Source organism: Branchiostoma floridae, chromosome 19, assembly GCF_000003815.2.
Source record: "Branchiostoma floridae strain S238N-H82 chromosome 19, Bfl_VNyyK, whole genome shotgun sequence".
Taxonomy (NCBI): domain Eukaryota; kingdom Metazoa; phylum Chordata; class Leptocardii; order Amphioxiformes; family Branchiostomatidae; genus Branchiostoma; species Branchiostoma floridae.
The window spans coordinates 16,251,104-16,273,682 of record NC_049997.1 but is presented as its reverse complement, the minus strand read 5'-3'; the positions used below and the strand labels follow the sequence as shown (position 1 = coordinate 16,273,682).

General features: G+C 40.2%; 2 protein-coding genes across 2 annotated transcripts; both read left to right on the top strand.

The window, feature by feature from the left end:
* Positions 1–419: 419 nt before the first annotated feature.
* Positions 420–19,294, top strand: LOC118406531 (echinoderm microtubule-associated protein-like 2). Its single transcript, XM_035806593.1, has 14 exons — positions 420–1,071; positions 3,965–4,094; positions 5,390–5,539; positions 6,193–6,262; positions 6,612–6,671; positions 7,040–7,141; positions 14,583–14,678; positions 15,114–15,272; positions 15,929–16,025; positions 16,655–16,812; positions 17,392–17,538; positions 17,898–18,029; positions 18,464–18,531; positions 19,087–19,294. Exons 1-14 carry the CDS (start codon positions 528–530, stop codon positions 19,292–19,294), a joined length of 2,121 nt encoding a protein of 706 aa, XP_035662486.1. The 5' UTR covers positions 420–527.
* Positions 19,295–19,627: 333 nt separating this feature from the next.
* On the top strand, positions 19,628–21,975 carry LOC118407209 (echinoderm microtubule-associated protein-like 1). The gene is made up of 3 exons (XM_035807640.1): positions 19,628–19,817; positions 20,753–20,911; positions 21,556–21,975. Exons 1-3 carry the CDS (start codon positions 19,713–19,715, stop codon positions 21,973–21,975), a joined length of 684 nt encoding a protein of 227 aa, XP_035663533.1. The 5' UTR covers positions 19,628–19,712.
* Positions 21,976–22,579: the final 604 nt, after the last annotated feature.

Here is a 22,579-nt window from a genome sequence, read left to right as displayed (position 1 = left end):
ATGTAAATACAGGATATAAGAAAATTCGCAAAACTACTTGGAACTCTGTTATATTAATATGTGAATACTACTTGGTACGTAGTTTATTACATACCTGTGTCTGTATTTATCTAAAATCTTAGCTTCAGTTGCTTGTGAATTTCTTGTCACATTATACCTGTTTATGTTTTTTTTTTAATCTGGAACATTTTTGTTGCTTCAAACCCGCATGGCTTCATCAAGCATTTAGACGGCACTCAACCGTTTCTCTTGCCTCTAACCCACTCCCTTTCTCCCGCTAATCTCTAATTTCTGCACACTTTTGTGAGCGAGGGACGTCCCTAGATACCAGCCCAACCGGTCCTACAATGTGACACATCTAATGTCCCTTTTGTAACTGACAAATCGGTTGGACGGATCAGTTCAACCTAGGTCTCACTAAGGAAAGCCAGGTAGTATCTAACAACCAATGACACGACCGAGTTCTTGACATCTCTTTTTTGAACCTCCTACGTGTCAGCTGGGGAAGAAAAGGTGGGATTTTCACCATGAATGGCCCTACCAAGGCAAAACTGAAGCCTAAGCCTCTAATAAGAGGACAATCCATGCCTGCGTTCAAACTGAACGAGGTCATCGCAGAGGCCAGTGATGAACAACTGCAACAACAACACCGTCAGCCAGTGGCCAAATCTTCTACTGAAGACTCGAAAGCAACGAATTCACCACAGTTGAAGAGAACCTCGAAGCCCAAGCCGCTACTGAGAGTTGAATCGTCACCAAATTTTAAACTGTCGGGGGAGAAAACCGAAGAAAAGAGCAAGCAGATGCCAAAGCCCAAACCGCTACTGAGAGTTGAATCAGTACCAATTTTCAACCTAACCGGAGAAAAGAACGAAGAAAAGAGCAAGAAAATGCCACCAAAACCGAAGCCTCTTTTGAGAGGGCAGTCTCTGCCTATTTTCAACCTGACGGGGGATAAAACTGCAGAAATGGCCAAACAGAGACGATTTGTTTCGGAATCGACTTCAACGCTTCGCATGTCGGGGTCATCTGTTGAGTTCAAGAAGCAAGAAATTACTGACAAGCCAATAGGTAAATGTTCTTATATTCTAAAATTCTACCGGTAATTCAATTCAAATATTTCATAGCGTTTGTATAATTTAACTGCTGAGTACTGAGTTGAGGCATGCGAGATTAAAATATGAAATTTATGATTCCACAAACATCTCCTTGTTTACGTCAATAAAGGTTAGACATCCAGGTAATAAGATACGATAAAAGCAGTTACGTATACTCAAGCAACTGGATATGTTTTTTGGAAACTGTCTTGAGTAACTGTTTTTTGGCGTATCTCTTTGTTTACTTACGAATGATGTTTTCAACCGTCAGCATACAGAGCCCCCAGGACAATAGATAATCATAGTGTACACATCTATGGGACGTTACTTTTGTCGTATAAAACCACAAGGTGACAGAACATTTATCTTAAATCTAATGCAAATATACACTGAAACATTTCTTCTTCTGACTACGTTTTAGTGACAGTGGTGTTAACGTAAATTTTGTATCAGTGTAGATTCACTTTCTTCATAGTGCAGGTGTCTTTACAAAACATGTTCTAAACGCAGTCAAGCATGTTGAAGATTTGTGGTTAGGTCGAAACGTTGAAGACACGGGTCATTGGCCTTAGTTGCGTACGTTGTATAAAACATAATTTGAATGGACATTTATAAGAAATGAATGCAGGGACACAGAAAACATGTCATTTTCTGGCCACGTTTTTGTAGATTTCATGCATTTCGTAGCCGGGTATATAGATTTAAATCTTCTTCACATAAAACAACAACAAATGTAGTCAAGCATGTTGAAGATTTGTGGTTAGGTCGAAACGTCGAAGATACGGGTCATTGACCTTAGTAACATCATGCAAAACATAATTTGAACGGACATTTATCAGAAAGTAGATCTAATGCAAAAACACTGAATACATTTCATTTAATGACTTCGTGGCATGCCGTGTTAACGTACATTTCGTGTCGGTGTAGATTGGAAACTTTATTGTCCAGATGTGTAATTGTTGACTACTGGTGTTTATCTCCAAACGTTGAGCTACGGGTCATTGCCCTTACAAACAAGGACATTATGTTTGATTATATGAGATAGCGTCCTTGGGTAAAAGAACAATGTGACTGTACGTTAAGGCGTGTCGATTTTATTATATGGATGGCATCCTCTGGGGACCCCAAAACTAATGCGAGCTTGTGAAGAAAAAAATGGACAAAATAGTTGCCTTCTTGAAAGATCGAAGTGGCAAGGAAGGTTGAACAAATGACTGAACACACATACTATGTTCTTTCATATCTCAATATTGTTTCAATGTTCGAACATGTGATCACAACTGATGAATGTGTATTGGAACAGTTTAGAAACTAACATAAATGATGCATTTGATGCTAGAAATGTTTCTAATACGTATGAATTCTGTAGAAAATATTTAGAACATCATACAGATGTTAAAAACAGTTATAAACAGTTACTTATCACAGTTAGAATGTTAGGAATATTTCTTAAATGTTGGAACAAAAGGCAAGAAATACCATCTTGGGAATAATGTGGAATTGACTAATTTTTCTACTTTATTATGGATTTGATTCTACGACATCATTATCCATTTAATGATGTTTTCCCAATCTACTGCATATAGTTGCTCATTTTCCAACTGTTTTGATGGATTAACAGAGTATGGTCGATTTTGGGGGTGGGGAGAAGGACAATTGATGTTATCCGTACAACACAATAATCAGGCCTTTTTAGAAACCAAGGGCACTAATGTTATTGTTTTGGCTACGTTTCTTTCGGTTCAAACTCTAACGTTATGTTTAGAACTGTCTTGTAGCCAAAGGTAAATAAGACTTAGTAATAGTATTTATGTTCTTTGTCGAAATATGGAAGATGTTCGGTCATTGACCTTTTGTGCATCTATGTCAAGCTTACTTGTCTGTAGCTAATTCGAGTCCCAGTTTGTGGGTCGACAAAGTTACCCGCACACAATACAAAAGTTACTCAAGCAAATGTAGCCATAGGCTATTGCCAAGGGCTAGCCCTGGGAGAGAACAATACATGTTAAGTTACATATAAAATCATTGCAGTAAACATTGTCAATATAAAACCACTATCATTAACATAGCAAAATGGTTACAAATCTACAAATGTTCATCGTATATATATATACATCATATACAATATGTACACATAGAAAATCACATAGCATGGTGTAGTACATGTTAAGGTAGCACCCATTATCTTTCGTAAGTGACCTAGAAAAGATAATTGATGCTATCTGAAACGTCTGGCCGATAAGAAAAGCTACCAAATGGGTCGAAAAACGTATAACATTGTATACTTCTCATTAATCGCTACATTGCTATAAACTAGAACAGGTTTGTACAATATACTAATAGCTTAAGCCGGCTGTGTAAGTGTCAAGAAAAACTGATATTCGTGTCCATTCTGAGTCTGTTTTTTTTTTTTCAAATTATACACGAAATATATATCATTGGCAAAACGATGCACCTCATCATGACGATGACAAATGATGATGATGATACACAAAAGAAATAATTGAAAACCTTCATCTTATCCTTGAATTAAAGTGGACATGCATTATCGTAATTACTAATTGTAGCGCCGAATAGCCGCGTGACTATTAGCAAATTCCACAGCCAGAGAACCACTGTGCCCTTGAGAAAGGCACTTTACACGATTTTCATCGCTCCACCCAGGTGTAAAAACCGGTACCTGCCTTCGGTTGGGGATGTAAAAGGCAGTGGAAGGAGAGGGATGGGCTCCGCCTTGCAATACAGTGTCCTAGACACAGTGGATAACAACCCACTGCTCCATACGACCTCAAAACGGCCATAAGACTGCCGTTATCTTTACCTTTTAGATAACTAATTACATGACAATGTTGTTTTCTTCACGCAAGGACAAAATGGAGTGTTTCGTCAGTACCTGCGAGGCCGCCCCATCACCATGTTCGCGCCCTCCGATTCAGCAGACCAAGGCGCCAAAAAGGAGTCGACTCTGCCAACTGAAATGCTACGTGCAGAATGGGTGTATCCTTTGATGTGGAAAAATAAACAAACAAATAAATAGACACAAACAAACAGAGATTTCAGGTTCAAAATGTGGAAATAAACTTTTCAAAGATATTTTGCTTCATACTATTAAACGATATGGTCATACGGGTGTGCTAGAAGTATGAAATACGTTTATAGCTGAATAACTGTATTAAATATTGCTTGAAATTCAAAATCGCTCATTAGATTGTCTGCCTCCTAGAACAGACTGAATTGGGTTTACTAGGTGAATGAATTGTTCTATGATAGGTGAATGAACCTTTGCTCATCAACATCCTTAAGTACCCCATAAACACATTAAATAGTCTTTATTCCATCATAATCTATAGAATAAAAATCATCAGCGCCGAAATTAATCTTCAACGAATCCAGGATGATCTTATAAAGCGTATTCAAAATGGCTAGGCTTAGAGATATCTCACTGGCATATTGGGCAAGTTTGCACTTTGCACAATTTATGGAAAGAACGACTAAGCTTATTCGCTATTCCGAGTACTAGTGCGCATGTGTGGCGACTGGGATTGTGGATAATATGTCAAAGGTGAAGGCCCCTGACTTGTAAACGGCCTAGTCTCGACCATCGTCTCGATTTGCATAACATGTTCAGACGTGTTTTGTAATATAGCCTAGGGGCCTTCACCTTTAAAGGTACTGTTTTGTTGTCTAGCAGGTCAATGACCCCTCGCTCACTAGGATCGTTTAATATCCTCAAAGCTCTTTAGACAGTTCTGTATTCAAATCTTTATTCAACCATAAGCTATGGGATAAAAACTGTCAGTGTCCAATTTTCAACGAATCCAGGACTATTTGATAAACCCTCTTTAGTTGAGTATTGCAATTAGTCTCTAATACAAACTAGCGATTTGAGTATTAAAAAAAAACCATCAACTCATTTTAAGTATACCTTCCTTCGTCGCTTAGGAAAAATTTTCCATTGGTGATCCCCCAAATTACAGCTTATTTTCTTACAAGCATCACGTTGGGATGAGGTGTTTCATCAAATGGATACACTCATGGACTACGTACCCTCGTTTCTACAATCATACAGAATTTTGACAGTTATAAAATGATCCAACCTTTACAACGTTTGAATACTTATACTCTACTTAATCTTAGGTAAACTATACTTATTGCAATACAATCACGTTGTATGGTAAAAATTCGGTCTTACTATTAATGTAAACCATTATTTTTCTTTTGTGCCTTATTTCGTATCGTCTTTCTATTTTATCCGCTGTCTTGTTTTGTCATGAGCTTAACATTTTGTTCAGATACGGCTACCGTGGCCGTGACTGTGCCGATAACCTACACGAGCTCGCTAGCGGTGAGATCATCTACAACATCGCGTCAGTCGCGGTGCTGTACGACCCTAGAGCCGGCACACAGAGACACTACCTGGGGCACAACTCCAGTATACAATGGTAAGGCCAAGTTGATTTGGCGAGACCACACAGTTGTGCCCTCTAGCGATATGTCTGTGGATAGCAACGATAGTACGTTTTGCATGCACTTTGCATGTAGATCGCTGAAGGACGCTGCCACATGGTCTGACAAATTAGTGTCATAGCCTCTATTAGTGATAGAAAATAAGGCAAGGAGGTATTTTTTCTATGTGGTCAGGAAGGTTGGGGATATGACTGAACACATGTACACAAAAAATGTAGTATACCGAACAATAGATTCTTTGTTTTAAATTTGTGTTTCACATCGTCTTTGACCTTGGAATATTCTCTGACATTGGTACACTTTTTTGGCCAGGGACTGTTTCAAACCTTTTCAAACATCAAACAAAATCATTATCATGACGCCTCTGTCATTTTAGTTTATTCGTGTGTTACCCATAATACTCTGCCGTTCCCAGCATGCAATGGGATCTGTCAAATGATGTATATTATTATATTTCTACAGGCTATCACTGAGTTTATAACAGTTGTTCTCCAAATAAGGATATGAATGGAATGACATTGTTGGAAAATGCTCTATCGGGCCCAGAGTGCCCTTTTTGGTAACGCCACAGGAGCGGAGCCTTTCTAGTGCTCTGTAATATAGCATATCTGTTGTTATCACACTTCAGTCTGGCGGTCCATCCCGCGGGTGTCCTGGTGACGAGCGGACAGGTAATGGGGGTCAACCGGAGAGAACAGGTGAGGGTAATGACGATCCAAAATGATTGTGCACGTGAAAGAGCTCTGAGCGAAAGGCAGTCTTAGTTCAAATTGCTTTGCTTGGTTTGTTTGGAATTTCCCATGAACAGACGCCATATTTCTTCTCGTTCTGGTAGTAGAAGAAAGGGTCAAATGGAATCCTCAGAAAACAGGTTAAAATACTGGTTGCAACTGTCCATTTTGGCACTACATCTGGTCCGAATGATAGCATACACGACCTTGAAGGTGTTTTGTATGAATATACGCCCTAACGAATTTTATTGAATGAATTATTACCTACTATAACTCACTTTACGGTAGATATATAAACTGTTATTTCTCCCTTCAGATCTCTGTATACGAAAAGTTTGACGGATTCTATGGAACTCCTGATCCCAACTGGTACAAGGTAAGGGGCTATAACGTTGGTTTAAAATATTAGCCTACTTAGACTGTTTGTGGGAGAATCTAGTGACAATATTTATTTTGCTTGATCTGCTGAAGTATTCCACATTTTATTTTGTTCACCACAGCTTCATGAAGTACTTCTTTAATGTTTACAGGAACTGAATGGATACGACTTTTACGTGAATAGCATAACAATATGACGTTGCATAAATTTAAATAGCAGAGCAATTTATTGGTAATAGTACAAAAATGACAAAAATGTGGTAAGAATCCCCTTTTTACAACATTGCACACACACCTTGATATGGAGACCACTAGTTTGTATACGATTATTTTAAACCAAATGTTTCTATTTTCTCTCTACTTCAGCCTCATGTTAGAGTGTGGGACTCCAAAACCTTACAGACATTGGCTGTGATTGGCGGAGGAAAGCTACAATTTGGAGTTTGCGCAGTGTCTTTTTCGGTCTCGGTAAGTATCCTTATCCTTTCACAACTAGATGTACTTAGCGTATTGTGCTTATGAATCGTATGTTGTAATAATGTAATTATTAGTTCAATTTCTGTATATTAAATACAAACTAAATTAAAACACCCTTACACCTAATACCCCATAACATCTATTGCATCAGTTAATTCTATGACAGGTTGTAAATACCAGAATTGATTTTGTTATAGTATACATCTTGAATGACACATACCCATTTCGTTGCCATTCACTTGTATGTGTACGTACATACAGTCGTTAAAAAAATACGTATGATACAAACACAGTACTGCACTCATTCTTTGATTCCTAACCCATTGCCTTACCCTACCCTTAGTACATGTATCAACAATGCTATGCCGTTATAGAATATATGTAATATCTCTTCTTACGGAAGACAGATGATTTCTTGACAATCAAAACACCGCAGACATCTGTGACACCACTCCACAGCAAAAATGACGCCCTCCGATAATATAGAATTTTGTTTTATCAGAATATAACGATGGCACGAAATACACATCTGATTGAATTCGGTCTGTCGACCAATAAATTCTATCGCACACTTGTCATTTAAACATCTTGCCTTCCATCCGGACGAATATTTCAAAACCAGACCATTGTGGTGCTCCTTCCCTATGTGTTGCACTAAAACTTTTTCGGGCAAGTATCTGCTACCCTGTCCTGAAGCCAAACTTGTCGTCTCCTTGCCGAGTCCCTCTCTTGCCTCCAGCGCCCCCTGTCGGAGCAAGTAGAACTCTGCAGCAGCAGACAGCATGTCTGACGTCACTAGTGGCGACAGGAGAAGTTGACCATTCCTGAGGGTGTGTCAAGGAAATACTAGTATCATGTATAACAAGCAATCCCAAGCAAGCAATCACATTGAAACCCCAAAGTGATTCGCTAGGGAGCTTGGTAGTTCTCAAATACCGCTGAAAAGTAGTATGTGTTGCCTGAAACGTTTCGACGGAAGAAGAAGAAAGGGGTTAAGCCAGCCTATTCCCATCAGCTATGTGATATGCATACAACTGTAATATGCATACAACATGTACTGTAATATGCATACAACTTGAATTGTTCATCAATGCCCATATTTCATTTTCCGTATTCATTATTTAACACAGAGGAATTATTGTGCTTCCAGGTCCATTTAGCAGTACGTTTCAGCTTGTGTATATATGTCTAACGACGTATGAGATATGAAGGTCCTCTAGGTTACCACGAGAAAAATAAAATAGCATATGTCTTAACAATGATATCACAAATTTAATTTTTGTAACACCTCATGGACTGAGTAACATCATACAGTCAACAACCCCCAAATACCCTTTTTGGGTGCATGTAAGCTTTAGAATTAAACCATAACTTCCGAATGAATGTATACCCTTCCCAGATACAAACAAGCCGTTGAATCCACGAATCAACTTTGGTCAGCTAGTCATATGACCAGCCTCAGTTCGTTAGTGACGTAGTGATTGAAAATGGCTTTGGGACTGTTCAGCACAATAAAACATGTCCATATGGTTGCGTTTAATGTATAAAACCTTAACCACCTCACACGCAAATCATTTTCGTTTGGGCTCAACATTGCAATGCTGTGCCCTAGACACAGTGAATTTACCTGGCAAAGTTCAGAAGAACTCTGAACACATCCGGGTCCCTGTCTATCCTGTAGACTCCGTCAGCAGGCGGAGAGAAGCCCGAGTCATTTTGTTGTTATGCCACGTCAAGGGCTCTATATCAATATTTTTGGTAAATAGATCGGCGACTTTGACTGTTGATGGGCAAACGAAACCTAGCTGTTATACCGCAGTCAGACTGTTTCAAGGGCCTACATAGGACAACTTCTCGGCTCCTCGGTCCAACAGGCCCCCAATGTAATGTTACAACAGACTCCATTGGCAAAGGAGACAGTTCAACTTCAGCATCAAGAACGTTTTTTTTCCGTAATCAAAATAACAAGCAATATTGTACAGAACAGGTACGGACGCAGTCCCCCGTTTCAGGACCTCCGGGACTTACAGTAGACATTGTCAAAGTTGCCGTGACTTGATCTAGCTTCTTGTTGGACAAGCTCGATGGATGACGTGACATTTCACGTGACTTAAGCTATTGACGGGTAAACAAGAAGACTTTTTGCACCGTGCATAAAAGTTCAGAAGTAAAGTTGCAAGATGCAACACGGAAAAGCGGATAACTTTGCATTTAATAGTTGTTTGATATTGTTATTTCCAATCAAGTCAATGAATATTAGCTGCTGTTTAGATTAACATCTTACAAAGCTATACATTTTACCCATGCAATATATATAACCATATAGCTTCAGAACAAGTGATTTTGCTAATAATGAAGATGTCGCTTTGATAGCAATGTAGAAGTGAAGCGTTCAGGCTATTGTTCTCCAACAGATAAAGTTTGTGGCTTGTTTTGATATCCCTAAAGACCAACGTCCAAAATGTGTGCCTTTATGGATACAATAATTAATGTATTCCATGTCTTGAAATATGATAAATATTGTGGCTTGAAACGCAAACTTGTCAAAATAAATCCTACTAATGTAGTATGCAAACTTAGCTTGTCAAAATAAATCGTACCTTCCGAAATCATATCCAGTTGCTTGAGTAACTACTTTTTGGCGTATCTTATTACCTGGATGTCTAACCTTCATCGACAAATCCTACCTATGGTTTTTAATCTCTTCACCCCATCGTACTGCCATAGGACTGTGCCGTCTTGGCCGGCTATACAGTCATGTGTATTCTTACGGTAGGCAGATGGTTTCTTGACAATCGAGACATCTCAGGCACTTGTGGCACCACTCTACACCTACAATTGTGCCCCTCGCTGGTACAGGCTTCTGTTCTACTACAACATAACGATGGCAGGAGATACACATCTGCCTGAATTGTTGGGGTTCCTCATCAAACATTTTAGCCGTGCACTTGTCAATGGAACATCTTCTCTGATATTGGTAAGGGTAATTACGGGAGTTTTGAAAGATCAGTCCATTGTGATGGTCTGTCCCTTCGCATTGAATCGAAATTTCTGCGGGCACTTTGTATCTTCTGCCCCGTACTCGAGCCGAACTTGTCTCTTTGCTCAGTCCCTCTATTACCTCCAGCGCCCCCTGTCGGAGCATGTAGAACTCTGCAGCAGCAGACAACATGTCTGACGTCACTTGTGGTGACAGGAGGAGACGGCCGTTTCTGTGGATTGTTTACAAGAAAAGCTATATACAAATATCAACTGCATTTCCAAATGAGGCTACAATAAGGCTTACTGTTTATCCTGCTGAATATGAAATTTATCTTATTTGCTGCTGATTTTGGGATTTGGTCTGAATTTTGGACATCAGTCATCACAGTTTGTTTATCTTCTCAGGAAAGAGCTATTACGTAACAAATCAAATTACAGGCGACACCTAAAAGCAACATAACAACAAGTCCGTTATGTTTACCATTGCGAGAACTTAAGCCCAGCGAGAGTGTGGTTATATGTCAAAGGTAAAGACACGTATCCTGTTTAGGTCACCGTGAGAGCGAAGCGCATTCTCTGTCTAGTGGAAAGAAGGCCGTAACAACATCCGTCCGTGTTTTGTTTATGCCTCAGAGGCTTTTGCCTTTGACGTATCACCAAGATTCATGTCGTTGCACTCGGAATGGTGAACAAGCTTATATCCATGTAGCCTACGATAAGTCACCATATGGAGACATGTAACGGAAACTAGTGGTCATACATGCTAAAAAAAAACTCGCGTGCAGGTGATACTTTTTACTACGCCATACCTTGCATAGTTGAGCAGGACCCTGAATACATCCGGGTCCCTGTCTATCCTGTAGACTCCGTCAGCAGGCGGAGAGAAGCCCGAGTCCTCGGCCAGCAGTCTGTCCAGAAACTGGCTGTTGAGCCGGGCCAGGGTGGTCCGGGTGGTCTCAAACATCGTCCCGCCGACATTCAGGCGGACCCAGTCCCCCAATACGGCACATTCGGGGGTTGTAGTGGTGGAAGTTGCGTTTGCTTCTTCTGAAGCCATTTTGTTGTTGTGCCACTTCAACGGATTGCTACTGATACTCATGAGAAGTAGAGGGCGAAACTATGACAGGATGTAGTTTCACACAATTTTTGACTGTTGATGGCCAAACAAATAACCTAGCTGTCATACCACGCATTCGGCCCGGATGCCAGACTGTTTCAATGGCTAACAATATACTGTTATAGTTTCGCCCTTTTTATCATGGCATAGCATAGTGCGGCTCCTTAAGTTTGGCACCAAGCCCAACAAGACTTCAGCGGATGGCTCTACATTAATATTCATGAAAGAAAGGGCGAAACTATAACAGAGTGTAGTTTCACGTTACTTTGACTGTTGATGGGCAAACGGTGGTAAAATAGGTACTACACCGCACATTTCAGCTAGGGCCCAAACCGGCCAGCATCTTGGCTCCAGGCCCCGTTTCTCGTCCCCAATGCCCACAGACTCCCCTGAATTAGAATAGTCATCATCAGACCAGCATCCACTGCGGTCATTTCCAAACATGCCCTGGTGTACTAGAACGTGTAAGGTCCCAATTTTCCGTTTTGGCACATCTGTGCATGGGTTGCAGCAGACGTTGTTGAAGTTGCCAGGACTTTCTTCTTCTTGGACATATACAACACTGGCAGCTACTGATGCCATGCTGTTTTGTGTAACAAGCTTCACGTATGACTGGACTTTTGACGTGATTTGGCTGTTGACGGGAAAACAAGACCTGTTGCACCAAGGTGGTTATCCTCGGTTGCACCATGCATAAAAGTCCAGAATCAAAGTTACATGGCAAATTTGGAGTACAGGGTAACTTTATTAGTTGTTAGGTGCTGTTTTTTTCACAATCAAATCAATGAATGGATATTGAATGCTGTTTCTTTGATTTCATACTTTGCAAAACTATACACTTTTCGCTATGTAATACATGGTCATAAAGCCTTGAGAACAAGCACTTTTTCTAATGAAAACATGACAGCAGCTTTTTAGAACTGAAAATTTCCAAGTTGCCTTTTAATAGCAATTTATGTATTTGTATACAATCCTAAAGAAGCGAGAAGTACAGGTTATTGTTCCCATCTATATAACATGGCTAACTAAAATATTCCTTATTTTTAGGACCTTAACTACAAACATAAATGCCATAATGCAAATGATTAGGTGTATATAATGCATTCCTGTGTGATATTTAATACATTAGATTATCTTGTGTACTCTTTTCAATTGCACTCTTATCAATTGAAAAGAAATACTTGTTTTCAAACCATTTACCTTACCTTAGTGCCATAGAATTATCACTTTATGTATACCTACCTTCAGGCGGTATGTATACACTTTATGTATACATACCTTCTAATATTGCTGAGTATGATACATGCATATTACGTTGTAATAGTGATTTTCAATTCTCAAGAATTCCTTCCATTTCCCATGACTTAAACGCACCCTTGTTCTACAGAACTATGTCGTCTTGTTTACAATAGTCTTTTTGATATAGTACTTCTAAGTATCATGAATACATAATACGTCAAAATCTATCTTGAAACGTCAGTGTCACTGACGACAAAGAGCGGACGTTGTATGAAACGTCTGACTGTTTCAAAAATCATAGCCATATGCTTGAGTAACATTATTTGGTACTAAATTGTGCTTATTATGTACTAAAATGTCTAACCTGCACCGACGTATCGTGAACAGTCAATTTAAGAAACCCTTAGATTGCCAATGCTTTCATCATTGAATGTGCCACAGATCATAGAGCCATGCTGTTTTAAAAGATGTTCTCTTAACAAACGGCCCCCTGGCATTCCAGACATCGCAGGCACTTGTGGCACCACTCTACTGCTACAATTTCTCCATACTCAGCCCTATATTTGTGCTTTACTGGGCATTTTCGATCGCAAGAGATGCACACTTGTACAAAATCTCCGATATCCTCATTTGACACCTTTGTGTTGCACGCACCAACAGAGCACATTGATTTATATCTGCTGGATGAACCGGAACTGTACTGAACTGAAGTGGACAAACGTTCGAAAATTAGCCCATTATGATGCCCCGTCCCAACGCCATGAAAAGAAAATCTCCTTCCCTGGCCTCGGGCCGAAGTGGTCTTTTCTTTTTGCAGGCCCTCTATTGCCTCCTGCAGCGCCCCCTGGCGGAGCATGTAGAACCCTGCATCAGCCAGTATCATGTCTGACGTCACTTGTGGTGTCAGGGTTAGGCGGTCATTCCTGCGGGTTGTTAACATCAAAGTTAGCTGTCTAATGGTTTGCAATGAGACTAATTCTTTTTACCTCCATGAAAATCGAAGATATAGTTTGTGTGTGTGTGTGTGTGTGTGTGTGTGTCTGTGTGTCTGTGTGTCTGTGCTTCTGGATATTTGTGGTCAGCATAACTTTAGAACCTCCAGATGGATTTTAATGATATTTGGTATGTGGGTAGGTGTTGGAAAGATAAAGGTCAAGGTCGATATTCGCCCCCCTGGTGTGTGACCTTGGTACTGCAGCAGAACTTTTTTTAAAAATCTTTTGACCTGGACATGCTATGGTCTTGATTTTTGGGTGGCAGATAGCTTGTAATGTAAGGAATAAGTGATGTATGTTTGGGCCCCCTAGCGGCTTGCTGAAACTGCAGGGTAAATTTTGTCAACATAACGGAAGAAAATTTTTGCCACGCCCTACCTGGCGAAGTTGAGTAGAACCCTGAACACCTCCGGGTCCCTGTCTATCCTGTAGACTCCGTCAGCAGGCGGAGAGAAGCCCGAGTCCTCGGCCAGCAGTCTGTCCAGAAACTGGCTGTTGAGCCGGGCCAGGGTGGTCCGGGTGGTCTCAAACATCGTCCCGCCGACATTCAGGCGGACCCAGTCCCAAGTTTCGGTACATTCGGGGCTTGTAGAAGTGGGGGAAGTTTCTTTTGCATCCTCTGACGCCATTTTGTTGCTTTACGGATGTGTTGTTATTTCATGCGACTTTGACTGTTGATGGGTAAACAAAACCTACATGTCACACGCAATCCAGCTTGGATGAAAGGCATACACCATTAAAAATGAATTTCACGTCCAGCTCAGGTGCATACTCCTTCCAACAAAACGGTTTTAATCTTTTTGCCAGCGGTTGGGATTTTATGTTATCGAACAACTATTGGGTGTACTGGTGTATAACGTCCTTGCATTTACCGATTTAGATTAGTCAAAATGTCCGGTTAGTCTCACGTGACCTCTAGGGGCACGTCCTCGCTTTCGTGCAAGCTAACGCACGTTCTCGCTGAATTGAGCTCTCGCGAGAGTGCATTTCAAAATGGCGCTCATAATCAGAATGCAGGGGGGTCTTTTCTACCAATTTTAAAACAGATTACTGACTTTCAAGCTATTAACTTTAACGTAACTTTATGTGTTTTCTATAGGATGGTGGCGACCGAGTTCTGGCAGTTGACGACTCGCCGGGAAAAATTATGACAGTTTGGGACTGGAAAAATGGACATTTACTCTGTGAAGCAGTGGTAAGTAATATTGACAGTCATATCTCACCCCTAAGGGTTTGGAGAGAAGTATAAATCATGAAAGGTATTCCGAGTTGTCGAAACAAATAAACAGATTTCTTTGGAGACTATTGTCCATCTTATATCACTGTTGCTATCACTCTAATGTATAAAAAAACTTAAAAAGCTATCTTACTCGTTTACCAAAATCCTTCATAAAATGTGCCGTAGTGAATCTTGCGTTTGAAATTAACACGGAAAAATGAGAGGGAAAACGTGGGTCTATGATTTTTAGTTTTTTTTTTAATCTACAAGTATTGCTAGAATATAATGCTAATTTGTCAAGATGCTCAAATATTTGGAGACTATACAAAAGCCTTCGATGTTAGGCACAGATGCGTTCCTTACATTGTTTTAACTGCCCATGTAAAACATGTTCTTTATTTTGATGCACAGGCCACACGAGACCTGTTGGAGACGGCCGCCTTCCACCCGATGGACAGCGACATGATGGTAACGGCCGGAAAGAACCATCTCGGCTTCTGGACTATCAAGAAAATAACGGCAGGATCCAGCAGCAAGGCTTTCCTAACCATGAAGAAAGGACTGTTTGCGGTAAGTTTGGTACTTTTTGGCGACGCCTCAGGGGCAAGCCAAATGGTTTATTATTCGACATACTGTAAATGCATTTAAGTTCGCGGGGATTTAATTTCGCGCGTTGCGGGAAAAAGGACTTTTCGCGGTGGATTTAAGTTCGCGGTAACACCATAGACACTGCAGTCTAGTCTAATACCATAATAGAAAAATGTTTGCGGTGGTTTTTAAGTTCATTCACGGTAAAGTGGTCACCGCGAAAACCGCGAACATTAATCAACCGCGAACATTTCAGCATTTACAGTAGTTCTCTCATCAGTAGAAAATGATTGTGCATTTATGAATGGTTTGTCAGACAGCAAAATTAGATATTCTAAGATACTGACAAATTACATACAATTTTATGTATTTTGTTTGGCTAGCGAATCCCAAGTGTATGTTTACGTATATACATTTTGACTAGTTCTGAAAATAGTAAAGGAATTTTTGTTCTATATAATTTGCCACTGTTTTCAGAATTAATTGATCTGCATAGAATTTTCTTTAAAGCAAACAATGATGTGTACTGTTCTCTTCTTATGATATAACGTTACTTGTTTAATGTATTGACAATTTTACATATAGATAATAACTGCCTATTTTGGTATCACATTACTGTGTTCTATATTCATTTGTAGGAGCATCAGGCCAAGTTTGTTCATTGCTTGGACTTCGGCGATAATGGTGACGTCATAACCGGGGATTCCAAGGGAAGCATTTTGGTATGGAAGAAAGGTAAGTTTTTTTAAACACACAAAAAAAGAATTAACAAGGGGAGGAAACAGTAGTTTTTCTATTGTGTCTGTGACTGGCTATTTGTTTGTGTTTCTGGATGTGAAGCTGTGTATCTAATAATAAAGCAGCATGGATAATTATGTTATAAAGTCTGATGGCGTGCAATTTGTAGATTCTGCCGCCTCTGATTGCCATCTTATCACCTCCGTAAAAAATTAGGTATTGTGTGTGCGTGTGTGTGTGTGTGTGTGTGTGTATGTGTGTGTGTGTGTGTGTGTGTGTCCTTTTTATGGTATACGGTCAGTGTAACCTCTAGATCGATTGTAATGATATTTAGTGTGTGAGGAGGCGTTGTCATTGTCGTTTTGGGGCCCTCTGTCGGCTTTCCTTGGTACTGCAGAAGAACTTCCGTATATTTGTCCAGGACGAACCAATAAAATGTTTTGATTTTTGTTGCGGAAGATAACATTTGATGTCAGAAAGAAGCGGTGTATGTTCGGGCCCAGAGCGTCATGCTCTTGAACTGCAGGGGTGATTTTGTACAAATCTTTCAAAGAGGATAACTGAGCAAAGAAGCCTGAGGCCAGCATACAAGTTGTTTGTTTTATGCAATTTTTTTATTTCCACAGGGTGTAACAGAATCAGCCATGCCAACCCGGCTGCCCATAAAGGCGGGATCATGGCGATGCGTGTGACGTCAGAGGGTACCCTGGTCACGGGAGGGGGGAAGGACAGGCGCGTGGTGTTGTGGGATAGGTCTTACACCAGATCGCTACGGGAGTGTAAGGTAAGGAATACAGTAGCATATTTGTCTTAACACTTTTCAATACAGTAGAAACAAGTTAATTGCATAACGGATAAACGCACACTTCTGTTAACTGCACGGAATCCCCAAATCCCAAACCGGTGCGGTCCAGCTAGATAACTTCGCATTATTGCACCAGCCGGATAATTGCACGAAATTCAATAGCAAATAGGCCTTGCAATTAAGCGGCGTCTACTGTACTACATCTTTTTCTAGACATAACGTGAGGGACATATCATTCCAGTTTGCACCTGATAGATGGCGAGAAATGAATATTTTTCGTGTCTTTCTGTGATATACTTTGAAATAAACATTCGCATGAATCCCGGAGGCTTGGAGCTGCCATTTCGGGTTGATAACAGGGTATAATTCAAATGAGTGAATGTATGAGGACATATGCTTAAACGTATTTTGAGTCATCCTGTCAATTTTATCAAATGATAGATTATTTTTTTCTTGAAATTTATAAAAAAAAAATAAATAAAGTTAGCTATTTACAGTATAATTGTGCATTCTGTACCGAATCAGTTCAACTCAGATGTTTTCTCTTTGTTGCTTTAGCTCGACAAATCGCTAGGTGGCGTGAGGTCTATCTGTACGGCAGACAAATGTCAGATGTTCTCTGGGAACGGTCTGTTTCTTGGCACTCTCTCTAACGCGCTCTGCCATTGGACATTGGATCTGGAGACGGTAGAATCCGTATCTAAAGTAAGTCGGATTCACTGTTTGTTTGCTTTGCATATCCGATAGACCGCCTCATGGTGTAACACATAAAGTTTGTACTGACAAGCTCCATGTCCGAACAGATTTGATTGATTCACTCATACGTACCTGAAGGGCCCCTACTCTTTTCGATAATTGTGGTGATTTCTTTGACGTGCTCAAGGTGTGGCACTCCTCAAACACGGGACCTCTATTCTTGCTCAGTTACTGCCCAGACAACTATGAAGAAGACCTAAGAAAATTACGTGTACCACAGAACATCACAGAAAGATTCCAAAACAAATGTCTAAAATGTATTACTTTAAGATGGACTTTTTACATCTTTCTGAATCTCCATTTGACAGGGCCATGCGGATGAGTTGTGGGGCCTTGCAGCCCACCCTAGGAAACCCCAGTTCGTGACATGTGACTACAGCGGGCTGGTGGTACTGTGGGAGAGTAAAACACACCGGCCGGTATGGAGAACTCAGATCAAGGTAAAATATTTCATTAAAAATGCTTAAATATACTTTATTTATTTACTTATTGAGTTTTCAGACATTTTGCCAGAGTGATTTTCAACGTGTCACAGTGCACAAAACAATAAAAATCATCAATATTGCGATGAAAATTTAAAGAAAACTTGTATCAACTTGTAAATGAAGTAATACAGGATGTTGTAACATAACAGAAGATATATACAAAGACATGTTTACATGAAAACAACAAAATTAATCAAAATCGTAACCCTTAGTCCATTAGCTATCCAGATCTACATTCTAAGTCAGCTTTAACAATTCATGGTACAACTAAATATTTTGTCGTGTGATATTTCATGCTTATGATTAAAAAATTAACTCTGTGATTCTTTCATACAATACATGGTATTGTAAAATATTCATAAAACACTCCTTTTATATGTGTAACCTAGTTCGCGGCCCAGTCTGCCCAGTTTCATCCTACTGAAGAAATTCTTCTGATCGGAACAACTGCTGGAAGGTATGTAAACAGCTATAGTGTCCTGTTTACTACTTGATCACACTAACATTAGCCTCTATAACAGGCTCTCTGTGGACTTTTTTTCGGCTTATAATGCACTTTTGCTGGCCGTCGCTGATTACTGGCTCGCCGTTCCAATGTAGGCTCTACGGGACCAGTAATCAGCGACGACCGGCAATCAGCGACCCAGTTAAAAAAGAAATGGCAGGCAAAAGTGTATTATGAGCCGAAACAAGGTCCCAGAGAGGCTATGGAGGGTAGATGTTGTGTTGTTCTCACTATTTCAGATCATGAGAAAACGTTAAACGATACTGCTTGTAAAATGTAATAAGAACCCACATACAGAAGAGCTATGAGCTTCAAGCCCAACAAAAGTATAGCACCAAGAAGGTTATATTTTATAATGCATAATTTAACGTTGGATGTAGATCATAATATCAGTCAATTCACTGTATGTTCCACTATTACATGTGTATGCGATGCTTGTACTTTGCAATTAGCCCTACGACATGTATTTGCAATAATTTTTTCTTGGATACATATCTTTCTCTGCAGGTGGTACTGTATTGACGCCTCCTCTGCCGCAATTATTGAAGAAAACCAGGCTGGTGAAGACAAGAAACAGCTGGACTGCCTGCGATTCTCGCCAGATGGCGCTATCCTGGCGATTGGGTCACACGACAACCACATCTACATGTACAACGTGGAAAACCACGGGAAAAGTTACAAGAAAACAACTAGGTATGAAACTTTATGTCCTTGAATCGGTGATAATGTTTGATTGGCTTCATTTTTTTGGTTTGTTATCTATGAAATATACACAATAGAAGCTGCTTAATTCCACGGCCTATTTGCTAGTTTATCCGGCTGGTGCAATAATCCGAAGTTATCTAGCTGGGCCGCACCGGATTTGGGATTCCGTGCAGTTAACAGAAGTGTGCGTTAACCCGTTGTGCAATTAACTGGCTTCTACTGTATAAGATTATTTGGACTCTTTGCAGATTGTTTCAAACTTATATCAGTAAAAAAATCGGTTGCTTACTCAGATTAGCATATGTTCAAGTTCGTAAGAAATGGTGATGCAATTATTAAATTTACTATGGATAAAAACGCCAACTTGCAGATTGAGCGGGCACTCCAGTTTCGTGACGCACCTGGACTTCTCCACTGACGGCCGCTACATGCAGAGTACATCCGGGGACTATGAGCTGCTGTACTGGGACGTGGCCGCTAGGAGTCAGCTGCAGTTCAAGTCGGCCATGCGTGACGTCACCTGGAACACTCAAGTAAGACAAACACTAACATTTCCTACCATCTTGATTTCTAGCCTGATAAAATCTCGCTTATAGAGATCGCCCAACATCTGACCGGATGGGCCACTTTCAATCCCAGACAGCAAAGTTTGTGTTACACAGACTACTTGATTTCAATTAATACATTTATCTTGGACTTTCCATACGTGTCGTTGAATAACGTATGACAATTAGCCTGGAATCCAGCCGTGTTGTGAATTGGTCGTTCCTCTAAGGTACGCTGTGTTGGTAGGAAGTGTGCCTTAGGGGAGCGACCCAAGCACAACACGCCCAGGCTAATGACAATCGCATAAATGCATCAAATGTTCCGTCAAAAATTAAAGTCTGTACTTTGATGAAAGTTTGACATCCAGGTAGTAAGATGCGCCAAATACACTGTTGACACTGACGGAAGGTAGTGAATTCTACCTGAAATGTCTGATCATTTCCAAAATCATATCCAGTTGTTCAAGTAACTTTTTTCTTACTTATAAGTTTGACCAAGGAGGTTAAAAAGAACCTCCTTGGACTATAACGGTCATATTAACATCAGCTGAATTATACATTATACATGTTAAAGCACATTATAAACCATGATGATGATGAAAGCATATTTAGTATTTATTTCAGTTTCAACCTTTTAGGTCTTTAATTTTGTTGGTTAGAATGAAGTGAATTTCATCTGTGATTTAGACAAATGAATTTTCGACCGCGACTGCATTTTTTATGAAGATAAATTGAACGGAAAAATCATTTGGTTCCCGATGTTATTTCCTTATTTACTACTTTTTGCTTGTTTGTTTGTTTGTTTGTTTGTCAGACGTGTGTGTTCGGGTTCCGCGTGTTCGGCATGTGGCAGCAGGGTGCAGACGGACATGACATCTTTATTTACTATTATTTATTTGTTTTTTTGTTTGTTTGTTTGTCAGACGTGTGTGTTCGGGTTCCACGTGTTCGGCATGTGGCAGCAGGGTGCAGACGGACATGACATCCTGTCCTGCTCCGCCTCAGGTTCCCGGGCACTGCTGGCATCAGCCGACACACACGGCAAGGTCAACCTGTTCCGCTTCCCGTGTAGTACGTTTCAGGTGAGGAGTTCCAACATCTTAAAATAATATCATTATGTATATTGCTATATATAGATAAACTACATTCGAACGTTTCACTTAAAAAAGCATATTTATAAAGTGTTTGCTGTTAACTTTATAGAATGTATGCTGGTATAGCGTGTATGCTACTGTTATGGCGTGTATGCTGTTATAGAGTGTATGGGGTCGTGAATCACTTAACAATAATAATAAATAATGGATTCATGTAAGGCCAGCTCACATTTATCCGCATGGTAACCTATATCCGTTGTTTTCTAAAATCAGAATATTTAGGCATGCCAAGTCGACGGACAGTGATTTGGAAAATAAGGAAATTTGAAAACACCGTCCGCAGGCTTGATATCTCTTAATAAACACCACACACCTAGTGTGCAACGGATGTAGGTTATCCGCGGATAAAGGTGAACTAGCTTTGTTAAATTGCAAAAGGAACCATTTTGTGGTTACTACTTCTGTATTACGCTTTCATGAGATATACTTATCAAAGATGAGTTTATGTTTTATTTGGTGAAAGTTGTGTCGATGATGATAGTAGCAGATAAGAGAATCTAAGTGTCAAAAAGCAGGTTAAGGTAAGATGTGCCTATGTCTCGACCATGTTACGTTTATCGCACGACTTTCAGGCTCCAGGTCACGTATATCCGGGACATGGCAGTCACGTGACATCAGTGTCCTTCTTACACGGCGATGATTGGCTGATATCTACCGGCGGCATGGACTGCAGCGTCATCCAATGGCAAGTTGTTCAACCCGCCCAAAAACACTCCACAAAAAGGACTCACAAAGACTACTACAAACCTCCTACCAAATCTAGAAACTCTTCCACAAGTATGCTATCGGTTATAGAAGAGTTTTTACCGGAGGAGCCAGGTAGTAGAAATGGGGGAAGGACGGCTGTGACGGACGCGGCAACACAGACGAGCAGACCGGGCTCACCGGACAAGGCTAGCCGGAACACGTCCCCACAACCGCCGCCAGACCCCGTACAGGAGGAGAACAAACTCATACAGCAACTTGTAGATAGCTTGTTTTTGAACAACTAAAGATTGTGATAAAGATTATGTAAAACTGTACTAGTGACCACCTGGCCAACGTGACACTTTTTTGTGGTCATTTACAATTTTTAATTATTCGGACACAATCATGTCTCTAGTGACCACCTGTCCACATTGATCATTCCTAGGAGAACAATATTATACAGCAACTTGTAGATTTTTTTAACCATTAAAGATTGTGGTACGTCGATGAAGTTTAAACATACACGTACAACCGTTCGTAGTACAAAATACATCAAGGATCTGGAAAAATTTTCTAAAGAGAGAGACGTTCTAAGACGTTTCATATAGTATTCAGTATTCAGTATTCATGTTTAACTAGTGACCGAAAATAAGCCATTCCTCTATTTCTCTGTAAACATCGTACGCTTTATAACGTTACCGCTGTCACATTTGAAAATCGATCGGACGACGAGTCTGCGGCAATCGCCCGAGTCTAGCTTATAATAATAACTTTATTGCACAACAATTGTACAAGGTACAAAGTATGGCTTATATGTGACAGGGACGGTTTTCAGGTGAAAAATGCGCGCAAACCTGTCCACGGTGGTCAAATACGGGCTCAAAACCTCCCATTGTTTAGCCGAATTCG